This window comes from Ursus arctos, unplaced genomic scaffold, assembly GCF_023065955.2.
Source record: "Ursus arctos isolate Adak ecotype North America unplaced genomic scaffold, UrsArc2.0 scaffold_31, whole genome shotgun sequence".
Taxonomy (NCBI): domain Eukaryota; kingdom Metazoa; phylum Chordata; class Mammalia; order Carnivora; family Ursidae; genus Ursus; species Ursus arctos.
In genome coordinates, this window is record NW_026622997.1 from 31237459 (window position 1) to 31250455 (window position 12997).

The 12997-nt window shown below is 51.5% G+C and overlaps 1 protein-coding gene across 6 annotated transcripts in view; it reads left to right on the top strand.

Annotated features, from left to right (window-relative positions):
• The first annotated feature begins 406 nt into the window (after nt 1–406).
• The window catches only part of BRPF3 (bromodomain and PHD finger containing 3), a 41332-nt gene continuing 28741 nt past the window's right edge, over nt 407–12997 (top strand). For 3 of the 6 annotated variants that reach the window (XM_026482749.4, XM_026482748.4, XM_026482747.4), the window contains exons 1-3: nt 1445–5175; nt 8049–8205; nt 10971–11102. In XM_026482749.4, the coding sequence (XP_026338534.1) occupies nt 3590–5175; nt 8049–8205; nt 10971–11102 (1875 nt within the window). In that variant the 5' untranslated portion in view covers nt 1445–3589. Of the gene's footprint in view, nt 588–1443; nt 5176–8048; nt 8206–10970; nt 11103–12997 lie in introns of those variants that run through there. The other 3 variants (XM_026482750.4, XM_026482751.4, XM_026482753.4) reach the window with 3 other exon arrangements.

Below are 12997 nucleotides of genomic sequence, written 5' to 3' on the forward strand. Positions count from 1 at the left end.
CGGGCTCGCCCCGCGGCGGGCTGGGCCGGGGTGAGCCTTGGCCGCGGCGGGCGCAGACCCCGTCTCTGCTCGGCGCCCCTGCCGCGTCCGCACCGCCACCGTGAGGCCGAGCCGGGGACGGTGCCCCGTGGCGGCGGCGGCTCCGCGCTCCTCTCCGCGCCGCCCCGGCCGCCGCCGCGCCGGGCACGGGCGGGGGGATTTTCTTCCCGTTCCCCCCTCTTTCGCGCTCTCGCTCCTGTTCAGCGGGAGAGCCCGCGGAGCCAGGGAGGGAGCGAGGGAAGGGGTGGAGGTGGCGGGGGGGAGGCCGGAGGGGCGGATCCTGCCTGGGGGCTGATCCCTCCCTCCCCTCGGCCGGGCTCCGTGGCGGCAGCGGCGGCGGCAGCGGCTTCATTCCCCCTCCTCCCCCGGGAGCGGCGGCGGCGGCCGGGCCGGGGCCCCAGCGCGGGCCGGGAGGGGGCACGGCGGTGGCCACGGAGGCCAGCGCGGGAGGAGGCCGCGCTCCGCTCCCCGGGCCGCGCCGACCTGCTCGACGGCCGGCCCGCCCGCGCCCAGGGGCCCCGAACGGTGGGGCCGGGCCGGCGGCTGAGGTAATGGGGGTGGCAGCGGGGCCGGACAGAGCGAGGGCGGGGGCAGCGGGGCCTACGGGGACCTGGGACTGCGCGGGGGGGATGGGGAGAGGGAAGCGGGGGGCTAACCGAGCGGGGTGGGGGCGGCGCGAAAGCGCTCTCCTGGAGCGAGGGCGGCGGCGGCGAAGGAGAAGGCGGGTGAGGGGGGAGCTGAAAAGCGAGGACCCCCTCCCGCAGCCGCCATCTTGTTTCCCTCCCCCCCGGCCCTGGCTGGCGAGCCGCCGAGCCCCGCCCCCGCCCTGTTCCCCAATTGGTCAGACCAGCGGAGGGTTCCACCCCCTGAGCGTCCCTTGGCCCCCCGGTTTCTCCTGACGGGCAGGTGAGGCGACCAATGGCGGTCGCCTCTCTGCCCCGCTGGTTCGCTGGCGCTAGCTTTCTCTGTCTGAGGGTCGGACTCCGCGTCAGTCTGTCTCTGGCGCGCTCGCCCCCTCCCCTCAGGGGAGGAGGTGTTATTTCCCTCCTTTCTCCTCCGAAGGGTCAAGATTCTTCTGGAAGAGGTGCCTCTTTAAAGGGGCAGGAGCCTTGGCTGGGGCTGTCCCCTGTCTCATGAGTCTCTCGTGGGGTACAGGAGATACAGTCGAATTGCAGAAACTCCTCGTTCTTCGGGGACCTGGGTGGGGTGGGCGAGTGGGGGCTCAGGGGTTACTGAGGAGACCTGGGGGTGTTGCGGGTATTTGGTGGTGTGTTTGTGGGAAGGGCTGCGTGGGTTGAGAAACTCCCGCCAAAAAATTGGACTGTAAGCTCCTTGCGGGCGAAAGTCATTTCCTCAACAGCAGCCCTTCCCTCTCCAGAATTTGCCCCCCCCCCCCCGCCCGGTGTCTAGAGCCTCGGTTGAGACAAGAGGTTTTCAGTAGATACTTGCTGCTTGGGTGAAGAGCTACCCCAGACTGCCAAGGGGGTAGCAGGTAGGGAGGAAGAACATACGACACTTTAACAAAGGAGGCTCCACACCCTCCGTCTAAACTATTTCAGGTTAGTATTGAGGTAGATTTTCACACCTTTGCAAGGATCTCCCTGCCCATGAGGGCGTGGGGGCAATGAAGCAGGTCTGTTGGCCTGGGGTACCCCCAGGGAGTTGGCATTTGTCGGGCATGTAGTGGCCAAGGGCCTCTGGAACCTGGACAGAATTGCTGTGATGATTCTGTTGCCTTTTGTTCCAAATGGGGTGTGTGCCTGCCTGGCACTGTTCCTCAGCCAAGTTGTTTGTTTGTTTGTTTCAGTCACACTTTGGGATTGGAAAGCCTTTTAAATAAGGATGTTAATACTACCTTATTAACGTATAGCAATGCTTAAGAGGTAGATTTAATTTTCATTTTACTGGGGAGTCTGGAGGCACAGAGAGATTAAGTGACTTTCTCCTGGTCACACAGGGCCAAGATTAGAACCTACAGTGCCCCAGAGCCTCCTTTTGTACCAGACCATGGCATCTCCGTGGTGTTCTTCCCCGTGAGATGAGTTCAATATATCATCCGGGTTTGAATTGTAGCTTTCTTTCGGTTGAGCGACACCTTTCTGAGCTTGTTTCTTCATCTGTAAAATGGAGATGATAATATCTATTCTACTTCCCAAACTAGTTGAGAGAAATATTAAAAGTAAAAGGGATTGGGCCACCTGGCTGACTCAGTGGAGCATGCAGCTCTTGATCTCAGAGTTGTGAGTTTAAGCCCCACGTTGAGGTAGAGACTACTTAAATTTTTAAAAAAAAAAAATAAAATCTTTAAAAAAAGTAAAAGGGATTTATAGTTTGCAAAAGTGTGCTAAATTATCATCATCATCTCTGCTTTATAGATAAAGGTGGTAGATCCTGCAGCCAAGGTGACAAACTCTTTTTCTCTTTGAAATCCTCTCGCTGTACCTTTCCAGGTCTCTGCCCACACCTTGGGGCACCATATCTCCCAGTGTCCTTCCTGGTAGTGATGGCCTCAGTAACTGCTACCACAGCTCTTTATGAGCTTGTCGTAGTTCCGTTTCCTCAGAGAATGATGTGGGAAACTTTAGGGCTTTCTCCTTGCTCTACAAGGGTAGACTAGATGTAAGTATTTGGGAAGAGAGGAACTTTTGAAGTAACAGTGCATTGAGAGTTTACCTCAGATATTGCCCCAGTCACCTTGGCAGTAGGTGCAATGAGGGTCCCACATAGGCCACTTAAAACTTCAGTGCCACGTGGGGCCATTCCCAGAGCTTCCAGTGTTTCTGCTTAGAGATGTACCAGCCAGTGCATCCTGAATGCTGCCTTTTCCAGAAAAAACCCTGTATACTGTAGTTTGAAGTCTAGACCACATAGCAGACATTTCAGGTGCCTTCACCTCTTCTGCCCTGGGCGTGGTCAGGGGATAGAGTTTCTGATCATTGTAAGACGGGTTGGGAGAAGGCTCTAGACCTATGAGCTTTTGATCCTGTGATGGGGCCACTGGTCATGTACAGAGCTTGAAAGTGGATGCTATTTGTTTTCTTTTTTTCTGAACCCTGGACCTCCCCCTCCTTTTCCATATTTAGCTACCCCACAGCCTTATGTACATAAATGTCTCTCCATGTTGTATTGTGATGATCTGTTTACTTTTCTGTCCCTTCAGTTAGATGGAGCACCTGGAGGGCAGGGATCATGCATGTTGGATTTCTCCTTTCGTGCAACTAGTACTTATTGAGTGCATGCTTACATAGGAGCCAGGCACCATTCCAGGTGATGGGGATACAGTGGTGAACAAGATAGTCAAAAATATTTCCCCTCATGGAGCTTATATTTTAGTGTAAGGAAGCAGACATTCATGATAAATAGGCAAATTACATAGCATAATAAAAAATGGGGAGTGTTACAGTGAAAAATAAAGCAGAATGAAAGATTTTCTGGTGGGGGGAAAGAGCTTTGCAGTTTTAGGTAAGAGTGCTCAGAGAGGATCTCACTGAGAAGCAGTGTTTGTGAAAACACTTGAAGGAGCAAGCCGTGTGGATGTCTGAAGGGCAGGATGTTCACACAGAGGGGAGAGACAGTCATCTTGGTGGCCACTCGAACAGATGGAAGGGTGAGTGAGTGTAGGCCTGAACCTTCAGCTCAGTCTCCTGGTTTCTCCTTAGGCCTGTCCCCTTGGTTCCCAGGTGCCATGAGGAAGCCTCGCCGGAAGTCGCGGCAGAATGCCGAGGGCCGGCGCTCCCCATCCCCCTACAGTCTGAAGTGCTCACCTACTCGGGAGACCTTGACATATGCCCAGGCCCAGCGGATCGTCGAGGTGGACATTGATGGACGCCTGCATCGAATCAGCATCTATGACCCACTCAAGATCATCACAGAGGATGAGCTGACTGCCCAGGATATCACCGAATGCAATAGCAACAAGGAAAACAGTGAGCAGCCTCAGTTCCCTGGCAAGTCCAAAAAACCCTCCTCCAAGGGCAAGAAGAAGGAGTCCTGTTCCAAGCATGCGTCCGGCACTTCCTTCCACCTGCCGCAACCCAGCTTTCGCATGGTGGACTCCGGCAGCCAGCCAGAAGCGCCCCCGCTGCCTGCTGCCTATTACCGCTACATCGAGAAGCCGCCTGAAGACCTGGATGCAGAGGTGGAGTATGACATGGATGAGGAAGACCTTGCCTGGCTGGACATGGTGAATGAGAAGCGGCGTGTAGATGGGCACAGTTTGGTGTCAGCAGACACCTTCGAGCTGCTGGTAGACCGGCTTGAGAAGGAGTCATACTTGGAGAGTCGCAGCAGTGGGGCCCAGCAGTCACTTATTGACGAAGACGCCTTTTGCTGTGTGTGCCTGGACGACGAATGCCACAACAGCAACGTCATTCTCTTCTGTGACATCTGCAACCTGGCTGTACACCAGGAGTGCTACGGTGTCCCCTACATCCCCGAGGGCCAATGGCTATGCCGCTGCTGCCTACAGTCTCCCTCCCGGCCTGTGGATTGCGTCCTCTGCCCCAATAAGGGCGGCGCCTTCAAACAGACCAGCGATGGGCACTGGGCGCACGTGGTGTGTGCCATCTGGATCCCTGAAGTCTGCTTCGCTAACACCGTGTTCCTGGAGCCCATTGAGGGCATCGACAACATCCCACCTGCCCGCTGGAAACTAACCTGCTATATCTGCAAGCAGAAGGGGCTGGGGGCAGCCATCCAGTGCCATAAGGTGAACTGCTACACAGCCTTTCATGTGACATGTGCACAGCGGGCTGGGCTCTTCATGAAGATTGAGCCCATGCGTGAGACCAGCCTCAACGGCACCATCTTCACAGTACGCAAGACCGCCTACTGTGAGGCCCACTCGCCGCCAGGTGCTGCCACTGCTAGGAGGAAGGGTGACTCCCCTGGGAGCCTCAGTGAGGCTGGGGATGAGGAAGGGCTGAAGGAAGGCTGTGGAGAGGAAGAAGAGAAGGAAGAGGTGGAAGAGGAGGAGGAAGATGAAGGCCAGGGTGGGGTAGGTGGCCCCCTCAAGGGGGTGCCCAAGAAGAACAAGATGACTTTGAAGCAGAAGATCAAGAAGGAGCCGGAGGAAGTGGGCCGAGATACGCCCTCCACTGTCCCCATGGTCACTGTCCCACAGATACCCTCTTATAGGTAAGCCTGCCCAGGAGGGCTCCCCATGGACCGATGGTTTCTTCTTGGCCTGGTGTTGGCCCTGAGCCAGGACCTCCTTCCCCAAGCATGGTTGGTGAACGTTTGTTCTCTTCTGTGCCCTCAAATTTAGACTTCTCCTTTGGACCCTGGTCTGGTTTGTGGTTTTGATTGTGCCCTGAGAGCAATGTGTTTCCTTTGCTTCAAGGTGAGACAGACAGTTAAGTTGCTTAGAAACCCAGGTGAAGGGTGTCTAAAGCAGTATTTTTCAACAGGTGCACAAGTGGCATTTGGGACAGGATACTTCTTCATTATTAGGACTGTCCCATAGATTTCTCAGTGTTTAGCATCCCTGATCTTTGTCTGTAAGCACCATTTGCATCCCTTCCCTCATTGCGTGGTCTTTGTAACAAACTCAGACACTCCCCACATATGTTACCAAAAACCCCCGTGGGGATAGAACTGAGAGAACCTCTGTTTCAGGGGGTCAGTATGGGTGTCTGCTGCCCAGAAAGCTCTGTTCTGGGAATGATGGGGGCTTTGTGTGAGGGGCTGGTGGTGTGGGGAAGACATGCTGTTTTTCTTGAGAAGCTTTCAGATTTAGGGGAAAGAGGCTTACTCGGTTTAGCTGTATAGTTAAGCCACCTTTGTCCCTACTGAGTCTATAGAGGGACCATTGTACCTCTTTTGAACCATCAGAGAAGTAGCTGTTAGAGGGCAGAAAAGCAAAAGACCAGAAAGATTTTTCCAGTGGAAGCTCATCTCAAGGGTGATATTTTTTAGAAAGTAAACAGTGTTAGAGCAGGAAGGAATCTTGGAGATTATTGATCTAATGTAGTCCTTGCACCTTCTCCCATACCCCCAGATGAAGAAACTGCAGCCACAGGAGGTAAAGTTGTTCACTCCTTTGTTCATTCAATGAGGTGTTTATTGAGCACTTACTATATGCCAAGTCCTGTTCAAAGGGCTGGAACCAGATGGGAAGCACAGAACCTAACCACAAGCTGGGGCTCATCATGCCTCCAGGCTCTGTTCCTATTGTCTGTTTCTCTTGTTGAAAAGGCTAGGCAGAAAAGAGTGCTGGAGGGTAGTGGGGAATAAGTTGTTGTAAGGGGAACAGGCAGCCAGACTTCTCAGTCTGGGAAGGAGACACAAGAGTGGAGAAGAGCGGGAGGGAGAGGCTCTTGAGGCTAGAGTTAGAATTCAGTCAACTGGAAGTGTCTTCTAGTCACAGAGCTGTTGTAGGCTACCCTCTTCCCTGTTGTTGAGTTGGTCCATGCTTAGTAACATCTGTAGGGTCACTGTGCCCTTGGACTAGACTTTTTGGTTGTCACGTCTGCTCTGATGTGTCTTGTAGGGGCCAGCATAGCATGCTGGCTAAGAAAAAAACCAGACAGACCTGCTTTTGACTCCTGCTCCTGTCACTACCTGTGTGACCTTTGGCAGGTTACTTCTTTAAGCCTTATTTCTTTGTAAATGAGCCTCACAGGGTTGTTGTGGGAAATAAATGTAATGATATAAGTAAAGCACTTAGCACAGTGCCTGGTAAATAGTAAGCGCTCAATAAACGGTGGCTATTGCTGCTGCTGCTGTTTTTTATTCTTTTCCCTACCTGCACAGATGCTGTGGGAACCCTCCATGGCCAAGAGGTTGTAGTGGGAGGGGGCTGCCTGCATCTGGGCAGGTGTGCTTGGCATGGGCATTGGTGGGGGATCTGTTCTTTGGGGAAAGGCCTAGGCCTTGATTTGGTAAGCTTGGCTTTGGGGCAGGAACGTCTGACTGTGGAAAGGTGCACGGCCTGGGTGAGCAACGTCCAGCCCACCATGCCCATTCTTAGCTTCTACTTTCTTGTTTAGCCACACTTCTCTTCCTTTCAGTGGAGTGAGATGAACAGAAAAAGTGGAGGAAACACAACAGGGGTACGGAGGCCTTGCTTACTCTGGAGAACCAACTTTGGGACATAGGATGGTGTAGCAGAGAGATCATTGATTCACATCCTGTGCAGCTCCACCATCTTTTAACCGCATTAGTGACTTCGAGAGTTATCCAGCGTCTATTTCTAAGCCGCCTTTCCATCTTTTGTTACCGTGAGACTAATGTTACCAATCTTGCAACAGGGCTATTAGGATAAAGATTATAGGCTCTCATTAATTCCTACCCTTTTCACTCCCACCCTCTCACCCCACCCCACCCCCGCCCCCATGTATTATTGGCTTAAATCCTGACCTTAAGACTTCTCTGTTGGGTTAGTTTAGCCAGCTAAGTTTTCAGGTGCTCCATCCTCTTTCCCAGTTTTTTTTTTTCCCATTTCATTCAAAATTAGACATTTTTAGGCTGCTGAGATCTTTAATGAAAAACCAGAGGTCAGGCAGCTCCAAGGTGTTGCATCTGAGCTCAGAAAGCAGTAGCCTGGTGTACTTCTACTTAGTTTCCCTTCCAGCTTCCCTGTGGGCTAGTCCCTGGTCTGGGGGGACCCTCAGCCACAGGGCGGAGGAAGTAGTGACCACATTGCCCACGGTTTACTCAAGTTCCTGTTCTTTTTTTGATGCCTTTATCAAGAGTTCAGGGCACAGGCCTGTTTCCCAGGAGTCCAGGACCGCAGGAAACAGAGTTCCTGGGAGAGGGTTCTTTTGGAGAATCAGGACTATAAGGTAGGAGGTGGAAAATCAAGTGATATTTCTATCTCATGCTGAATCTGAGCTGCTTAACTTTGCTGTCTTTTTTTAAGCCTTTCTCTGAGGTGAGGCATTTGGCCACTTTATTCAGTCTTCTTATATATATATAAGTTTTGGAAATGAACCCAGGGTCTGAAGAGGAGGCTGTCATCAGGGCTGCCCACTGACCTTGTCTTTCACTTCCCTGTGCCTCTACTCAAGGTTGAACAAGATCTGTAGTGGTCTCTCCTTTCAGAGGAAAAACCAGTTCATACAGCGGCTTCACAACTACTGGCTATTGAAGAGGCAGGCACGGAATGGCGTCCCCCTCATCCGGCGCCTGCACTCCCACCTGCAGTCCCAAAGAAATGCCGAGCAGGTAGGTGAAGTGATGGAAGGTGGTGGAGGAGATGGAGTGTGAAGGAGAAAGAGGGATGGTTGGGGCACCCCTCCTGAGCCCTCTGCAGAGCCTTTGCCTAAGTGGTCACCCCTCCAGGTGGCATCTCCCAGGAGCAACCTCCAGCACGTAGAGAGCTCTTGGGCCCAGACAGCAGCTCCTTCTGGATGGGAGAGGCTTGACTTTGAAGCAAATTCTAGGGGAGAGTGGAGAGCAAGCCCAGCTTTCCATATATGTGAGGAAAACCTCATAGACATGGCAGAAAGGAAGAAGTGGGTTGAGTGAGGGCCAGGAGGCCGCATTGCATGAATTAGGACAAGGAGCACTTTCCTTAAGACACTATACTGACATATGCCAAAAAACGTTTCATAGAAAACACACAGATGTGGGGCGCCCGGGTAGCGCAGTCGTTAGGCGGCTGCCTTTGGCTCAGGGCGTGATCCTGGCATTCTGGGATCGAGTCCCACATCGGGCTCCTCCGCTGGGAGCCTGCTTCTTCCTCTCCCACTCCCCCTGCTTGTATTCCCTCTCTCGCTGGCTGTCTATCTCTGTCAAATAAATAAAATAAAAAATCTTTAAAAGAAAAGAAAACACAGAGATGTGCCATCTAAGTTGTAGCACAGAGCCTGGCCGGTCATGGTGGCCTTTTAGTCACGGAGCTGTTGCATGTTTATAGTATTTTCTGAGTTGGTTGGAGGCCTCCTGAATTTTTTCTTTTTTTTTTTTTTTACCATTTTTAGTTCTTTTTCCCTCCTCACTTGCTCCATTACTTCTGCCTTGTAATATTTCCACACTGCCACCCCAGAGATGAAGCAATCTTTTATGCGACTCTGATGCCCTCTGAGTTCTATCTGATTTCACTTTGCCTCTTGTAACTAAAGTCTTGAAGTGCAAGTCTGCATCTGGTCCTTCCTTGAAGTGGTCTGCCTGCTCCCCTGTAGGCTCCCCTAGAACATCAGCCACCTCCTCCCAGCCCAGCAAGCTTTACCTCACATTCTCACTGTATTGGCCATTGGGCTGCATTGGACACCATGGATCACCTTGTCTTAGAGCTTCTCTATGACCCTATTTCCTTCCTCCTCCATCCGGCTGACTGCACCTCCTGCTGACCCGACTTTTTACTCCTCAGTAGTAACATTCCCAGGGGTTCTGCTGCCTGCCCATTTGCTGGGAGAGCTTGTGCACCCTCATAGTTGTAAATAAGTGTGGCAATAGCTCCACGTTTCTTGTTTTGTCCTCCTCCCTTTTTTCTGCCCTCAGTCCCTCTGGGGTGGGGAAATCACAGATGTCCATGTTCTTGTTGTTTCCTAGAATTCAGATATTGGAAACTGAATTCAGTTCCTTCCTCTCGGTAAACATATTTTCCCATTTTTTTTTAAAGATTTATTTATTTAATTGAGAGAAAGAGAGCAAGGGGAAGGGCAGAGGATGAGAATCCTCAAGCAGACTCCCCACTGACCTCGGAGCCTGACATGGGGCTTGATCCCACAAGACCATGACCTGAGCCGAAATCAAGCGCTGGACACTTAGCCGACTGAGCCACCCAGACACCCCCTCCCCATTACTGACATGGAACCTTCTCCCTCCTGACCTCAGACATTCCCCATCTTGGAGTTATTTTTGATTCTTCCCTCCATGACAAGCCACAGTCAGTCATCCCTTATGCTATTTTGGGGGGAGTTTATCAGTGTATGGTCCTTTGTCTCAATTCTACAGCTCCCCTGCTCACCCATCCCCACCCCCCCATTTCAGCAATAGCTTTCTAGGTAGTCTTCCACCTCTAATTCTTTCTTCACTGTGCAACTGATACTGTCTTACACACTATTTTCCAGAATATATTCCTTTTATAGAACATATTCCCCCTCTCCAGACAGGCCACATCCAGGTTCCTTTGCCTGGAGTTGAGGCTTCTTATCAGCTGAATCCTGGATATTCCTTGTCTTTTGTGGTTCTCCAGCTTGTCTGCTCTGGCCAGGCCATTTTTTTCACCAAGCAAAGAATCATTAATTCTGCCTTCACGCTTCTTCCCTGGGGTCTCTTTTGTTCCAGCAGAGACCTTCCTTACTGCTTTGTTCACCTATATCCATCAGCATGTGAAACCCTAGTAAGATTGCCTCCTTGGGAAGCCTTCCCTGACCCAACCCCAACCTGCTCAGATCCTCTCTATTTTATATCCTCTCAGCATTTTATACGTAGTTTATCTGTTGAGTTTTTATATGTTTGTGCTGCTATGCCCTTGTGTTTCAACCCCTGGGCCTCTTCTTCCCTTAACTCTCCTATAACCTCTTCTAGGGCAGGAATCATGTTTTTTGGTGCTGGTGGTATTTTAAAGTATGTTCAAGTCAGTTAGTACAAGCTTGTAGTAAGAACTTCACGTTGTTTTCTAGCCAAGTGGCAGCTCTCGGGTGAAATTCTTTCCACCCCAAGGTGTCTGTTAGTTTCCTTCTGAAATTCTTTCCAGCCCCGAGGGGCATAGCTGCCCCCTGTCATCCTCAGGGGGTGGGGAAGCAGTCCCAGCTCTCATTCCAGCAGTGGTTATCTCGGGGCAGTTAAGAAACATTGCTGCAAGGCTGGGGGAGTGCAGGAGGAAGGCATGGGGCAGAGAGGAGGCGAAAGGGCTCTCAGGAACGTGGATCAGCCAGGGTGCGGGGCCCTTACCTATCAAGACCCTGTGAGGCTGGAACAGGGAGAGGACTGGGCAGGAAGCAGGCCTCCAGCTCCTCTCCCCTTTCCCTTCCTTCCTGCAGCGAGAGCAGGACGAGAAGACAAGTGCAGTGAAGGAAGAGCTAAAATACTGGCAGAAGCTCCGGCATGACTTGGAGCGGGCGCGACTGCTGATTGAGCTGATTCGGAAAAGGGAGAAGCTCAAGCGGGAACAGGTGGGGACGAGCCCTCAGCCCCAAGCTCTTGTTCAAGATCTTTTTCTCCCACTGTCAGTGTGGCATCAGGAGAGCCGGGAGCCTCTGCCTGGTGTCCGCTTCCTCCTGTTCCTGCCCAGCACTGGGGGCTCCAAGGCCTGCTGGTCTATATTGGGTATGATGCCACACATGGCTTCTAACCTGGGGGATTCAGCGTCTGGTGGCCTCATGCCGAGGCTTATTATCATATGCCTGGGCCCATCCCTGGAGTTTTTGACTCAAAATCTCAGACGGAGTCTGGTCTTGAGTATTTTGAAAAGCTGCTCAGACCATTCTGATGGGCATCACTGCTGGCCTGGGGTTTTCACTTGGCCCTTAAAACACTTACAGTCTTGACTCATTCAAATTTCTGACCTCTAGCCAAGTAGGGTCTCAGCCTCTAAGCATGGGGAATGTTGAGGGAGATAGTGTCATGCAGGGGTTGGGAATATGAGCTGTGGCACCAGACTACCTGGGTTTAAGTCCTGGTTCTGCCACTTAGTGGTCGTGTGACATTGGGTAAGTTGCTTAATCTCCTTATACCTCAGTTTCCTCGACTGCAAAATGGGGGTAAAAATAGAACCCACGTATAAGGTTATGAAGAGGAGATGACTTAGTGTATATATAAAGATCTTAGAACAGTGCCTGGCACGTAGTAGGGGCTATAGAAGTGTCAGCTGCTGTCATCATCATCATTATTGATAGTCTTTGCCTCCCTGAAGTGTCCACTGGCACACTCTGCACATGGCAGAGAGTGAATACTATTAATTGAATGAACGACGAGCCAAAGCTGTTCCCTCCAGTCTAGGAATAGCAGCTGTAACTTGTATGCTTCAGAGGCCTGGGTTAAAGATGTTCCTTTCTCTCTTCTCCAAACCCTCCTTCACTGTTCAGCCCCAGCACGAGCCCTTCTCTCAGAGGCCTGTAGCCTCCATTTCCACCTCTGAGACTGGGCAGCTCTTGCCATACCTAGCATGAGTGGGTGGCATGGAGGGCATCTCAGGACCTTCTCCACAGATTCAAACTGCCTGTGCCATCCCAGGCCTGGTCCCACAGCTGAGCTTTGCTTCTTGCCTGTGGTTCAGAGAAATAAAAGGGAAAAGGAAGCTGGCAGACCTGTTTTGATGTCACCAGGAGGAAGGAACGTTTCATAGCCTAATCCATGGCTTCCCAACCTTGTAACATTAGGGCATACATAGAAAATCACATGTGTGCAACATACCACTGTAAATGCACAAGGCTGCTGCTGCCTGAGGAGGTGAGTCTCCAGGCCCCGGTTATCCCGGGCCAGTCCAGATGCCCCAAGGGCCAATGGGATCAATATCTCAGCATACTAAGAATTTTGGCCCGAGTCACATTTTAAATCATCAGTGTGGTCTTTGAACGAAGTCAGACCTGGGTTCAAATCCTGTCTTGTCGGGTTAGTGACTCCTCATGCTCTTTCCAAACCTCAGATTCCATATTTGTAAAATGGGGATAATAGCCATTTCTCCTTCAGGGTTATTATGATGATTAATTGAGGTAATCTAAGTAGAGAGGCAGTGTGGCATAGTAGTCAAGAGCACACACTGTGGAATCAGACTGTCTAGGACTGAATTCCTAATCTGCCCATTGTTGGCTGTGTAGCCTCAGGCCATTTACTTCGTCTCGCCGTGCGTCAGTTGCCTCTTTGTAAAATACCTCATCTGTAGCTACCCTATATACTTGTTATATTACATAAAATGCTTAGAATGTTATTTGGCATTTAGGAAGGACTATGAAAGCATTAACTTAGTATTGTAAGTTTTTGGTACGGTGCTTGATACATAGGAAACAGTCATAACCTGGTAGCTGTTGGTCATTATTTCTAGGCTGAGGGCTGGTGATCGCTCCCCACA